The following is a 14,944-nucleotide window of genomic DNA, read 5'->3' as shown; positions in this document are numbered from 1 at the left end:
TTTTTTTTCCTAATATTTTATTGTGTCTGTACAATTCTCAGCTCAATTTTATTTCTACAAAATTCCAAAAATATACAGTATTTAAACACGACATTGTCTCTCTACTTCACACCGTTGCTCCGTTCCCAAAAGTTCATCGTTCCTTTGAGCTCGTGCCGCAGCGGATCCTCGACGTGTCCTCCACAGCACACTTCCGAGTCTCTAGAGTCCTGTTCCACTCTTTCCTCCGCTTTAACGTCACCTTTTTCTGTTTCCGAGATGTCCTCCAGAGATTCCGCTCTGTCCTGTAGCATCTCGCTCAGAGTTCCGATGTAGATCTGCGCCATCTGCAGCGTCTCGGATTTGGAGAGCCTCCGGTCGCTCTGCAGGCGCGGGATGACGCTGCGCAGCCGCTCGAATGCCACGTTCAGTCCCAGCATCCTCCGGCGCTCGCGGGCGTTCGCGGCTAGCCGCCGTCTTCTCCGTTCACACTCTGCGGGAAGGCGGAGTCCAGAGACGCTCCACTCGGGTCTGTCCTTGACGTCCAGGCGACTGTCTGAAAACGCTTCCCGTAGGATGAAAGGTCCACTGTGGCGAGCCATTTCCATCTGCAACAGTTGGCTTTTTATTTTTTTTGTCCGTTTGAGGGTGCAGAGAAGGTATTTATGGACGAAACCCCGCCTTCCTGCTGCGTGTGAGGGGCGTGGTGAAGAAGGGCTCGTGTCTATGGAGTATTCATGACTAGAAAGCGAGCGCTTTAGATAAAGGACAGCAGGGAGTCCATTAGCCGAGTTCATCAAAAGTGGATTAGGCGCGCCTCGACGATCGCCAAGAGCTCCGTGCCAGCTTGGGGAAGGGGAAGAGCGCCAGGGCTCCGTGGGTGAGCAGGCACAGATCACGCCTCGCCTTTGTAGAGCACGTGGTTCATCACAATGTCCACGAGGACTTCAGAGGCTCCAAAACTGGATGGAAACTTTTATTACACCCTGAGGAGGCTCATATTCGCGCAAAGGATCCTCAGTTAAAAGAATCAAATGAATCTACGTACAAATTGTTTGCGCTATTCAAGTAATCCTGCGTCAAGTTAGCCTATTTAAAAAAAAAAAAAAAAAGAAAGAAAGCCGTACGTCCGCAGTCAGTGAAGAACGGCTCATTCAGGACCTAATTTGACAAGCAGCATCCTCTGCAGCCTCTAATCCAATTAAACGCTGTACAGTCTGCAGTTTGGAGCGGCCGCCACTTTCATCAAATTAGATAAAAACCGTACACAATCCAGACTCCTCCAGTGCACCCCTGAGAAACAAAAGAGCATTCACGCCAGACATGTGGCTTTTTGGGGTCACTGAGGAGGAGGAGGAGGAGGAGGAGGTGGAGGAGGAAGAGGAGGTGGAGGTGGGAGTCTGCGCTGTGCCCGGCCAGGTCTCGGCTCTTTTGGCACACTTCTCATATTAAAACCAGCGAAGCGGCTCATTGAGGCTGGGGATCAAACCGGGTGTCAGAGCAAAACCGAGTTGTAATGAAAACTCAAATTATACTCCGATGGGGGAGGATTAGTGACTGGGATAAACAGGAGAAAAACATTTCTTTTCAGAACATGCCAGCAAAGCCTTTTGTTTTTCTTTACCTAATCCACAAAGTCCCACTTGGCACACTTCATTATGTGTACGAGCAGCAACACTGAATAGTGATCGTGATTCAAAGTGAACAGCAGAGTACATCCGTGCAAAGAAGAGCGTTTACACAAGACGCGCAGTATTTCTGAAAATCCGGTTAGTTGTGAACAGCATTCGTGTTCTGAGAGTTTGTGTGAATGTGTGTATAAGGATTGAGCGATGGATCGGCTTCAGATCGTGTAACTGTCCGAGTTAGTGTGATTTTATACACGCGTTACACTGTCAGGTTTAAATCACTTATTTATTCACTGAATTATTTTTCACTTACACACCAATTTCATGAACATTTTGTGAAGTTTGATGGAACGCGATTCCAGGACAAATCCATGAAGTAAGACCAAGAACACTATCCGTTCAATCAGGACAAAAATAATGACGCCCTATAAAAGGAGGAGGAGTTCATGCGTGTCTGCGGCAGCCGACGCTCTGCAGTGGCTGAGCTGCGTTACTGGAAGATTCCACACACGCCGCCATTTAGTCGTTTTCAGTACAGCTGATTGGTGTTCAACAACGAAAGCATGCGATTATGAAGGAAAGCAGCAAGTTCTAGAGAAAACCTGTTGAAATATTGTTTTCACTGTGAAATATTGTTTTTTTTAATCTGTGGAGTGTTGGAGTAAACAGAGTGGTCTCAAAATTCTCATAAAATTTAAACTGATGGAAAAATCAGGCTTCTTATTGGTTACAAATGAGAAGTCAGAGAGGAAGTGAAGCTCGTATTGATTTTTCTTCACCTCTGTCCACTGCTGTGCTGACTCACTGGACTTACACAGCTCTGTGTGTGTGTGTGTGTGTGTGTGTGTGTGTGTGTGTGTGTGTCATTGTCTTGTGCTCCCTGCAGCTACATTTACTAGTCATCAATTAGGCCGGAACATAAACGGGTGTGTGTGTGTTCGTGCTCTCAGCAGTGAATGCTTAATCAGCCGTGTCACTCCACTAATGAAAGCTAGGCCTTCCCTATCACATCGCCACACTCGCTTTGGGTGTGTGTGTGTGTGTGTGTGTGTGTGTGTGTTAAAACATTGGTTAGGTTTCAGAAGCTGACTGGACTGATAGGTCAGTCCAAACCTAACCTATGTTGAGAAATCCACAGACGAAGTAGCAAGCCTTTATTCACCGTGTGTGTGAATGTGTGTGTGTGTGTGTGTGTGTGTGTGTGTGTGTGTGCGCAGTCCAGCTCTCTCTTCTTAAGGAGTCCGTCATTGTTTCATTGTTCATGACCTAATTTCTTCCTGATTGATCCTTTGGGCCTCAGTGATCAGGAGAGGAAAGGCGTGGTTCACGCCATGCTTCTCTCTCTTTCCTCTTTCTTCCTTCCTTTCTTTCTTTCTTTCTTTCTTTCCCTCCCTCATTTAATCACTTGTATGAAAAGAAAAGAACAAATTTAAGGAAGTTAATTAATTTCCCTACGTGCTGCTGTTCTGCTCAGTCGTTTGTAACTAACTGCCTCTGCAGTTTCCTCTGAAGTGCTACTTCCTAATAATCATCAGGTCACTCCTCACTTCAGCAGTGCTTTCAGTGTGTGTGTGTGTGTGTGTGTGTGTGTGTGTGTGTGTGTGTGAGAGAGAGGTGGATCTGGAATTTCGAGCAAGCCCAAGGCATTGCTTTCAGATATCCATTGATGTGTTCAGTGGTGTTTGAAACAGGACGCTCATCTCAGACAAGTCCAAAAGGGTAAGAGCGAATCGTTTTCACTGTGTTACTGTAAAAGGATAAATATTAAATAAAATAAGACACTTCTAATAATGAATAGAGGAGGCCAGCATCTGATTAGCATGATGAGATAATGTGTTACCAAATCAGTCTGATGAGGTAAAGTGATGAAGTTTCCTTTTACTGTTTCTGTAACAGTTCCCACTCTGGAGTTGATTATTTTCCTCTAACAGCATGACACAGCGTTTCCTGTTGTCGCTTACTCTATAGCAGCTATAAACAGTCACTCTCTCACCAGCCTCTGTTTTTTTCTTTCTCTCTGTTCAAGTTTCTTGTTTTTGCTAATATAATATTGCTACTTAAAAATTTATGCCGAAAATCCCCAAATAATATTTACCACATTGAGTATGCCGGGAGTATTTTTCAGCACGGCCATGAACACATGCATCTGACTAAAATACCAGACGAAATATCCACAAACCTTTTTTCCTCGTGTCTGTTTGGCCTCAGGTCAATCTTCTTCCCCCTCAGTTTATCACCTCATTAGCAATGCAGGGTTTAATTAATCACGTCGGCCGGTGGACATGGCAGCGCAGCCCTTTTGCAAATCAGATGCTCTTTAGCGCTGAGAAGAGGAATAATAAGTCACTCGAGACAGCCCAGGGAGGAACGAGAGCCGAGGAGGAGGGTGATGATCGTGTAAGAAACAGATACGAGGTAGAACGAGAGCTGGCAAATATTGATTTTTCCCTTAATTGGCTCGCACCTCTACCGTGATCACGACGAACTCGGATAAATAAATCTATATCACCCGGGGAATCTGAAATACACGCTGCTGTACATCTGTGTGGTGTTGGATATTCGCTTCCCAGACAGCCTTGATATTTCTTTTAAAAGATGAGAGGATCATTAAAAAAAAAAAAAAACACTTCACCCAAAGCCACAACCTTTTTATTTCTGAACTGGAGTGATGTAGCTGAGGATGAGGAACTGTCACACACCATGCTGACACTGATGAGCGTTTTTATTGTTTCCGAGGGAGTAGCGATCAGAGTAAAATCACACACTAACCACTCTTTACAACCGTGATGAGCAGAAAAGCATCTCAGAATGCACAGCATGTCTCGCCTTGAGGCTGCTTGAGCTCTCTCTGTTTTTTTTTGTTGTTTTTTTGGTGAGCACTATACATGTGCATTCTGAGATGCTTTTCTGCTCGCCGTGGTTGTACAGAGTGGTTATTTGCGTTCCCATAGCCTTCTTGTCTGGCTGTTCTCCTCCGACTCTCCTCTCTCATCATTAATGCACAACTGGCTGTTTTTGGTTTGGTTTTTCGCACCATTCTGTGTAAATTCTAGACTGTGAGAAAAATCCCGCTGGAAGAACTTCCAGTAGAAATGAACAGAACAAAAGTCCGTGTCTGGTTTATTTATAATGGGCGGAGTTGTGCTCTTCTGCTGTGTGTCAGTAACAGCAGGCAGGTTTTACAGACAGCAGTAATATTTTCTCTCTGCGTGTCGTGTCAGGGGGATTCAAGGCCTTTTAGTCACGCAGTGGTGTTCAGTGGAGGTTAGCTAAACGGTATTCCTGGGGAACGTGACGGATGAAGGAAGGAGGAATTTGTCTTCTCACGTGAAATGGAAGATCTCCATTAACGCCGCTATGGGGTCGGCTAAAAAATTAATGAAGAGCTGGTTTTTTTCCCCCCTAGAGGTGCTTTTATCGTTCTACACACTATCTGCCATTTTTATTCAAGGTGTCACGGGAAGGTCTGTGTGTTGAGTATGCGTACACACACATCCATCAGCTGTGTGTGTGTGTGTGTGTGGGGGGCGCCGTACAAGACGCTTGGAGACATCCGTCAACATGAGAGAGCTTTCAGTCTCGCTCTCTCTCTCTCTCTCTCTCTCTCTCTCTCTCTTTTGCTATCGGTCTCATTTTCTCTGCTCTGCCTTTGAGCTATTAAAAATGCATCACTGTATACGAATCTGACGCAAATCCATCAGCAGAACGCAGTAAAGACACAGGAGACGGTCTTCTGGAGTTTAAATGTATATTTATTATAAAGATTTTGAAAACTTTTTCACCCAGCAGATTCAAACATGGCTAATAATGAATGAACTGGAGGACAGCAGGACCGGATCGTTCCGTGCGAATCCGTGTTTCTGCTGCTTTCCGTGTGTTTATTTTCATTTCTGGGCAGCGTTACTGGCACACGAGCATTTCACGTGTAAAATATATATATATATATGGTGTAGAATATGTTTCCGATTCCGTCACTAGGTGGTGGAGGCGAGATGTTTTCGGGTCGTGCGTCTGTCTGAGATTTTTGCCTTCGCGATATCTCTGTATCGAGTTGCTGAATGTTTGTAGGATTTATAAGGAATTATCGTTGGAATCAGCAGGTTAGATTTTGAAATTGATCCAAACACGGTCAAGGTCACAGCAAGGTCAAATGTCTGAATATAGCTTCATTCTTCCTGTTTGAGAAGTGTATTTTAACCGAATTTCTGGCATACAGATGAGTAACAAGGACTAAGCTTGTCAGACTGTTTAGACATTATTGGAAATTGAACCATTTTTGATCATCAGAATATTTTAATAGGATGTTTAAAGTTATTCAACAAAAAAGATGTTGTCTTCAGTTTACGTGTAGTTTCATGTACTTAAGAAAAGCAAAGGCACCTTCCCTGTTGCTCGGTTGCACAATGTTTCTTGCAGGAATCTATAAACTTTTTGCACCTGTTTTTTTTTTTGTTTTTTTTTTTTTTTCGACTGATCAATTTTTCAAACTCTTGAAGGTTTGTAGGATTTCTTTTTACCAACAGCAGATTTCAATTCTTTATAGAGTTTTTCAGTTGGATCGAGATGAGGACTCGGTTAAACATTGTCTCCTTTTTAAACCGTTCTTTTGGATGTGTCTCTAGGTTGACTGTCCTGCTGGAGGACCCATGAGCTAGTTTTTCTGACACATTTCCCTCTAAAATGTCCTGGTGATGCCTCTGAGTTCACAATTCCTTCAAAAAGCAGAAGCAGCAGAGCAGCGCTACAGCACCATATGTACCTGAAGCTGATGTGATCTTTTCCTTATAAGATTCATTTAGTCACGGTGAACAGATTGCTGCTCTGCTTTCATCCGTCCACACACAGCATTTCCTCAGAGAGAGTGGTTTCTCTAGGTAGGTTTCTGTGCGGTTTCTTCTTGGTTTAGTGTGAGGCGTATGGTACGAGCTGAAGCCATCACTCCAGATCTCTCCAGGTCAGCTTTATGCTCTTTGGATGTTATTTATTTATTTATTTTTTTTAACCCTGTTTTTTTTTTTTTTGGTTAATTTTTCTCTTCCTTTGGGGGGAAAAAAATGAAAAGGAATAAGAGTGACCTTTTAATCCAATGTAAAGTGGTCATATTGGTAACTCTAAGTCATGTGACTCCTGGCGGTTCATCGCAGGTGAGTATTAGAGACTAACTGATATGAATTGCTCAATGGGCGCCAATAATTGTGTCATGATAACTGTCTAATTTTTCTACGGTATTATTACTACACATCCGTTTATCCGTTTATTCTACGGATAAAAAGTGTCGTCGTTGATTATTGCTCTATAACAGCACCACGTGGAGTGTTATTCCTTCCTCTCCTTTCTTCTACTCATGTCTCTTCCCTTCTGCCTTCCTCTCCTCCTCCTCCTCTTTGCTTGTCTTTCTCAGTACGCTGAATTGATGATGAGAACACAGCGTCACTGTGTGTTTTAGACAATCACCATGACGACCGTAATCTCGAATAAACACTCATTACGCACTCGCAAAAACTTAAAGCATTCTCTAAAGCGCTGAATCTGCTTCATGTGCTGCTATTAACCCCGCTGACTAACACGGGACAGGAAACGAGTCTCCCTCTCCCTCTCTCTCCCTCTCTCTCTCTCTCTCTCTCTCTCTCTCTCTCTCTCTCTCTCCCTCTCTCTCTCTCTCTCTCCCTCTCTCTCTCCCCCTCCCCTCCCCGTCACTCCTCCAGCAGGAAATTGCCACTTGTGTGTGAAGTGAGGCAACAACTTTACAACAACAGTCGGCCATCTGGCGAGCAGCGTTCTGAAAAAGCGATCGATTCTCCGCCGGTTCAGTGAAGGGCAGAGGAGAACCCGGACCACACAGAGAGCACTCGTTCACTACACACACACGCGCGTCCTGCCGAATGTCCTGCATTGTGCGTTTTCTGCCTCATAGTTTATCACTTCATCATCAGAAGTGAATTTGCTCACTATACAAGTCCAGAGCGGCGTGCTCTTATTGGCTGGAAGCGGCAGCCTCAAGACTGTTACTCATTTAAGAGCAGAATGCAGCGAGGACGAAAAGGAGAGCGCTTGTTGCCTGAGATGGGTTAGCACATGATTTACAGAGTGATTTAAAAGTAAAGGTATATATTTACACACACACACACACACACACGTGTAAAAAGATTTGTAAGGGTAAAACGGCACCGCGATCGTGGAGTCGCACACGTCCTGTCTGAGGTAGAGAACATTAACGCTGATACTGTAGTGTGCAGGAATGTGGCGTAGCTGAGACTCTCCGCCTACAACATGCCAAGAAATTGATCCGTGCTTTTGTTTGTTTTTTGTTTGTTTGTTTTTTTTCCTCGTCTTGAATATGGTAATTCGCTGCTCACAGACTTTCCTATAAATACGACAACAAACTACAAAAACCACAAGAGCAAGAAGAAGACTGCACTGCTTTCCTTTAGAGTTGCCCGTGTAAGGAATAACACACTGTGTGTCAGGCTGGTATAGGAAACTAATCATCGACAGGGTGGTGTGATGAAGCAGTTACTGTCATCACCCCAAAAGCTGATTATTTTCCTCTAACAGCACGTCCTGAAATGTTTTATTCCTCTTACACCACAGTAATTTCCCAATTATCCCTTTTTCATTTATTAAAGAGAGACACGTCGTACTTTTATCCGTTTATAGTTACATTCAATGTTGTGGAACGTCTGTGAATCAACTTAGTTCCTGTTGTCACTGACGTTATAGCAGCTATAAACAGTCGTTCCCTCACCAGCCTCTCTTTATTCTCTCTTTTCATGTTAATAAGACAAAAAAAAAAACGCAGCTTGTTACCGAGAAACCGCAAAGAAGCGTAAACTCTTAAAGTTACAGCTTTACCTCTGACACTGGAGACTCCTTCCATAAATGTTACTTAAATAAACGTTTCCTTATAACATATCGATGATTATTTTTCACTCTGTTTGATATTAGTGGCGCGTTCGCCGTACACGTCCCTGTGAGTGAGCCGTCACTGTGGAAACGAGAGCGTAGGAACATAAACCCGTGCTACTGTCAGAGCTGTAGAGTAATGAAGATCAGATTAAAAGAGGAAGTCAGTTGTAAAATACGCACAGGTTAAAAGAATTAGGGCAAAAAGCATGCAGCGTAGGAAAGGAAAGGAAAGATGAGTGTTATTAGTCAAGAGGAATGAACAGAGAAAAATCCTCTCTGCTCACTAGACTCCATCTGTCCGAGAGAGAGAGAGAGAGAGAGAGAGAGAGAGAGAGAGACCCTCATTAGCATAGCCATGCATTATTCAGCCTATTAGTTGAGCAGTGGAAGGAATCTGTATCCATTTGTGTGTGTGTGTGTGTGTGTGTGTGTGTGTGTGTGTGTGTGTGTGTGTGTTAGACTCGTGCTCTACCTTAGAAATTTATTACACATTCTTCACATGGAACACAGGAAGTGGATATTTTTCATTTTATTTTATTTTTTTGGTGAAGGTCCAGTGACTTGCTTAATAATCTGGGGATGAGTGACCGGTGTGACCGAATGCTGGCGAGAGTTACCCTTTAACGATGAGGTCATAGCTGTAAATAACATGAATGTGACGTGTTTTGTTTCTAGCAGTGCTGCATGTCAACACTTCTGACTACAGCCACGTGCTCTGAACAGATGAGAGAATTATTATAAACGCATATTTCTCAGTCGAGTCGTCTTCGAATATTCTGTTTTCTTTGTCGTTCCTGATTTATCCCGCGACTTAAGACGCTAAATCTACTTCAAAACACAATGGCATCTATCTTTTACCTAAAAATAACTAAAGATGAATGAAAAGAATGAGTCGATTTGCATGTTGCATGCGATACTTCACATCACGCTACATCACATTCCAGTCCAGCTGACCGGCGATGCGCTTTACTACAGGATCCGATCTCATCAGCCGTGTGAAAACAGGGTCAAAGCTTCATCCAGGGTTAATTACACGAACCTGTCCAAACAGGACTGTCTCAGATGATTAGCATTTTCTGCCTGTAAGCAGCGCGTCTCTGCTAAATCACCTTCACTTTCCCGACATCAGAGTTCAGCTCAAGTTCACAGCGCGGCTCTATCATCGTGTAAAGATCTATATTTAACCAGGCATCGCGAGTACATTATTCAAAAAGCTAGCTCTGCTCATCAGAGTGATTTAATTGCAGGAAAGGAGCTCGCCCTTGCAGCGGTGTGGAATGAGCGACAGATAGCAGCATGGGGTTTTAATGTTAGCGTCACTAGCCTGGCACACTAATGCTCCCTGTCGACTGAGAATCAAAAGCAGCGCCTCGGGTAAAGGTTCTGAAACTCTTTACAGAGTTCCAAAGCACAGCTGTTTCATGATTCGCTTCAGAGCTTTAACACGTTCAGGACGTCAGATGCACTTTGTAAACGCTGAGTTAGCTTATTAAGGCATGTTTTTTTCGATCGGCAACGACTGAGCTGATGAAAAAGGTGGAAAGGAGCTGGACAAAATGGTTGACACACCTGGCTCAGTTGCCTTCATTATTTAACCGAGTCGTTTCTATACTGCGTCCCGGACATTAAACGCTGTCGTTTATTAGCCGCTAGCAAGCCGTTTTCCGAAGGTGAGTGAAACACTGAAGTAAGTGAATCTCTTTCAGAGCCTCTTTTCTCTTTTTCATCTTCATTCAGTATTTGCTGCACTTTTTCACCTGCTAATTACCCTCTCCATCACACCAGCAGCCCAACACGGGCTCCCTGCAGGGAGGAGAGAACCTCCTGTAGAGCTGGATTTAACTCCACCGAGGCTGTGCTGCTGGCCAGACTCGACTCGACCCGACTCGACTCGGGCTACAGGACGAGTCTTTCATCAATTAGCCATCAGATGGTGCTGTGAAACTCCAAGAAAGTCCTCCGAGAGCACAGACTGAGAAATCCACCTCCTCTGGCAGAGAGAGAGAAAAGCCGGAGTGCAAGAGCTGAGTTTAATTCAACACCACACCTTACACTACACTGCTGCTGCATTCTGATTGGTCAGAAGGTGTTGATTAATTCTCTATAACAGCAGCTCTGACAGTAGTGCAGGTTTCGCTCTAATCCGTTATCGTTTCTACAGTAACAGCTCATTCACAGAGACGTGTATGAGAGAAGCACAGATTATAAAACTCATTGAGGAGATGTTTATTTATTTAACATTCATGGAAGGAGTCTCCAGTGTCAAAGGTAAAACTGTAACTGAAAGAAAAAAAAGAAAAAGGACCAGCGAACCCCCTCAGCTTGGCTAAATCTACAGCGCTGCTAAAAATCTGTCCGGCATTTTGTCCGAGAACTCCTGTTTCTCCATTCAATTCTCTTCCAAAATTCCTGCGCAGAAGGGAATGTGGAGACAGAAGTGGGCTGTAGTGCAGTTTATGAGCAGAAGAGGGCGCTCCTCACACTGCTCCCACAGGACCGAGCTGCCTTTAGGCGGTGTTCATTTGAAACGGTCAGGAGAAGATGAAACCTGTCTTTCCTGGCTGGAAACATCCGCCCTGTCTGATGCAAGGGTCTCGATGCTCCTGTTGCGTGAGAGCTCCATCACCATCTGTTGCATGTGAAATGTCATAATGTGTAAACGAAATCTAGATTCTGTTTCCGACACATCCATCCCATCACATGATGTGTGTGTGCTGTCCTGCAAAACTAAAATATATATATGGTACTGAAAGTTTAAATATGTTACTTAACCACAGATATATTTCTAGCATTTTCAAGTGAAAAGAGAGAAACTTTAAAGCATTTCTCAGCTGTTCACTCTAACATCGGTGAGGAAATCATCTCTGATTCATTCATTCACTCACTTCTCTTCTTCTTCTTCTTCTTCTTCAACTCCGAGCTCGTAGATCTACACCAAACTGATCAAAGCGCGACGTTGACTGTTAATAAACATAACGTTTATTTCACCTTTTTATCACCTTGATTGCATTCTCTTACTAAAGCAGTGTGTTTTGTTTTGCTGTGTTTATGCACACAGTTTGTGTCCCATCATGCAATTCTGCTAACACTCAGGGAAACCAGGAAGCCCAGACTCCAGCTCGGCTAGTCACGCCGGTAATTAAAGATTAATTCAGGGTGCTAATGGACTCATTAGACCTGGCTGTGTGGCAGTGGGGGTGGCACGTCACGTGTGTGTGTGTGTGTGTGTGTGTGTGTGTGTGTGTGTGTGTGTGTGTGTGTGTGTGTGTGGAGCACTGCGTTCTAATTCCCTGTGCACGGTGGCAGGAAGGGATAAAATGATGAGAAGGAGATACCAAGTTATTTGAGGTCCTAATGATGGTGTGATTCAGTGAGAGTAAAGAAGGGAGAGAAAAGAGGGAGGAAGGGAGAGAGAGAGAGAGAGACAGAGTGAGAGAGAGAGAGACAGAGTGAGAGAGAGTGTTCTGTGCTAAAATATGAAGCCGTGTCATTCATTAAAGAGAACCTCAGCTGTCCAAAGGAAAACAAGCCTCTCTCTGTGTGTGTGTGTGTGTGTGTGTGTGTGTGTGTGTTTATGGCAAACACTGGCCTCAGACCATAAGTTACATTGCATAATTTAATCCACCACATTTACATAAAGCAATGCTGTGTGTGTGTGTGTGTGTGTGTGTGCGCGCCAGCCACCAGATGGCAGCGTGTCTGAAGGATAATGAGTCGTCTCTCACACACACACACACACACACACACACACACACACACACACACCCAGATTGACCTTGTCTGAAGGGAAGGCTGTGTTGTGTGTACAGAAGATAAAGTATTAGTTGTTAATAACTGATGACCAGAAGAATGAGCAGAGCCTGAGCGAGTTTCAGATCGCCCAAAATCATCATTAAAGTAGTAAAATTAAACCGTTTTTACAGACGCAGCACTAAAACCTCAGTTTCTCTAAACAGTTCTTCCACTAAGCTGCTAAAAAGGGCTTCTGTCCTGAAGATGTCTGAAAGTTACAGCTTTACCTCTGACTGTTACAGAGCGCTGACACTGGAGACTCCTTCCATCAATGTTCAGTAAATAAAACTCTCCTCACAGAAAACGTTTATGTGGAGCGCCTGCCGTACACGTCCCTGTGAACGAGCTGTTGCTATAGAAACGATAACGTATAAAATATAAACCTGCGCTACTGTCAGAGCTGCTGCTATCGAAAATTAATCAACACCTTGTGACCAATCAGAATCCAGAATCCTGCAGCAGTGTGGGATAAATCGTGATGAGAAGCTGTGAGACTGAGGAACACAAGTATCTGAATCATAATGCTCAGCTGATGTGTGGAGACGTGCTGTAACTAATCTAACGAACTTAAACCTGTCTGAAGCTCAGTGCTTTACATCAGTGCTCAGTTCATCAGGAAAACCGCAGATCTGTCAGTGCTGCCTCAGACCGTTAGCGCCTCAGACCGTAAGCGCCTCAGACCGTTAGCGCCTCAGACTGTAAGCGCCTCAGACTGTAAGCGCCTCAGACGGTTAGCGCCTCAGACGGTTAGCGCCTCAGACGGTTAGCGCCTCAGACCGTAAGCGCCTCAGACGGTTAATGCCTCATTCTGTAAGCGCCTCAGACTGTTAGCGCCTCAGACGGTTAATGCCTCATTCTGTAAGCGCCTCAGACTGTTAGCGCCTCAGACGGTTAATGCCTCATTCTGTAAGCGCCTCAGACCGTTAGCGCCTCATTCTGTAAGCACCTCAGACGGTTAGCGCCTCAGACGGTTAGCGCCTCAGACGGTTAGCGCCTCAGACCGTTAGCGCCTCAGACCGTTAGCGCCTCAGACCGTTAGCGCCTCAGACCGTAAGCGCCTCAGACAGTTAATGCCTCAGACTGTAAGCGCCTCAGACAGTTAATGCCTCAGACTGTTAGCGCCTCAGTCTATAAATGAAGGACAACTGATACACAGCTCTCAGCTCCAAATCAAGGCAATTCAAGCACAATTAGTTATATTTAATAAGATAGATTTGTTTGATCATCGTCTCGTCTCTTGAGGACATGAGAATATATACTGAAGCCACAAGATAATATCGTGAGACCACGAGATAATATACTGATAATATATGAAATAGTATATTTAGGACATGAGATAACACAAACTAAGTATCATTTGGCCATGAATAATGATGTAACTCGAACCCACGACTCAATAAGTTGTGGAACCTCACACTTATCACGTGGACTGCAGTTAATTATTTGGTGGGGAATATTCGAATAATCGCTTAAGGTGACGTGACGTGACGTGATGGCGTGATGGTATATCCACGTCACAACACTGGTGAGTCCAGGACGTGTCCATGTGTCAGTCGTCTCCATGGTTACGTTCTTCCTCTACACGGTGGTCTCGTTCGTTTAGTTTCTCTCCTTCACTCGTTTTAAAATGAACGGCCGTGTCGCGTCGGAGGCTCCGCAGAGAGCTCATGCAGAATTCATGCGGATTGTAACAGGTGAGGACGATGTCGATGGATTTGATATAAATGAAAATGTGTGTGTGTTTGTATTAAATCCTGTCATTATCGATTATTTGATTCACTCGAGAAAAAAAGTGAGTGACTGCAGTGTATGTGACTGTTTATGGTTTTATTATAGTGGGAGTTTGGACATTTCTGTAGTTGTGTGTGTGTGTGTGTGTGTGTGTGTGTGTGTGTGTGTGTGTGTACTCGGTTCAATAAAGGCTGATTCTCCCTTAGGGGGGTGTTGGCTGATGCCCTGAGGGCCAGAGAATAAACAGACCTGTTTACTGTGTGTGTGTGTGTGTGTGTGTGTGTGTGTGTGTGTGCGTGTGCGTGCGTCCGCGTGCCCGCCCGCCCCTCTCCTTCAAGCTGCACAATTCAGACATTAGGTACTCAGCATTAGTGGAGGTATAAAACGTGCAGTGCGGGGCACAGAGAGTGTAGATGAGCTTCTCATTAAGTTTCTTCACTTCGTTGTTGCCGTAGCAACAACCAGTGATGCCAAGAGTGATGTCACTAATGTTGTCTCCATTTCCTGTAGAAGTGTCTCACAGCTAGCAGTGAGAAGTGCTCACGTCCGGTAATACAGGAGCTGTCTGTCTGTCTGTTTGTTTGTAAATCTATCTATCTATCTATCTATCTATCTATCCATCCATCCATCCATCCATGTAATTCAGCCTTCTATTTATTGTAAAGTGCGATAAAGAAGATTCATGATTCGGGCAAGGTCAGGATAAAAATCAATTTATTAATCTCTCCATCTCCAGACGCGATGGAGAGATGGAGATTTCACATTCCGTCAGTAAATCCAGCGCACTGCCTGCAGCGATGTGGAGTTTTAAAATCAGAGTGTCAGAGTAATGAAGCTCCTCGCCCGGGGTGATGCAGACGAACACCTTTCACATGCAGCACGTCAACGTTACAGGCTTCACTGTAGAC

The 14,944-nt window shown here is 44.4% G+C and overlaps 1 protein-coding gene across 1 annotated transcript; it reads right to left on the bottom strand.

The window, feature by feature from the left end:
• Positions 1–15: 15 nt before the first annotated feature.
• On the bottom strand, positions 16–1,344 carry atoh1c (atonal bHLH transcription factor 1c). Its single transcript, XM_053238544.1, has one exon. The coding sequence runs from the start codon at positions 774–776 to the stop codon at positions 102–104; it is 675 nt and encodes a 224-aa protein (XP_053094519.1). The 5' UTR covers positions 777–1,344; the 3' UTR covers positions 16–101.
• Between the last annotated feature and the right edge of the window lie 13,600 nt (positions 1,345–14,944).

The sequence above is a fragment of the Pangasianodon hypophthalmus genome, chromosome 12 (genome assembly GCF_027358585.1).
Source record: "Pangasianodon hypophthalmus isolate fPanHyp1 chromosome 12, fPanHyp1.pri, whole genome shotgun sequence".
NCBI lineage: Eukaryota > Metazoa > Chordata > Actinopteri > Siluriformes > Pangasiidae > Pangasianodon > Pangasianodon hypophthalmus.
This window is presented reverse-complemented; position numbering and strand designations above follow the sequence as displayed.

Coding starts and splice junctions, on each gene's coding strand:
- atoh1c (XM_053238544.1), bottom strand. CDS start 776: ATGAACTCGGCTAATGGACTCCCTGCTGTCCTTTATCTAAAGCGCTCG.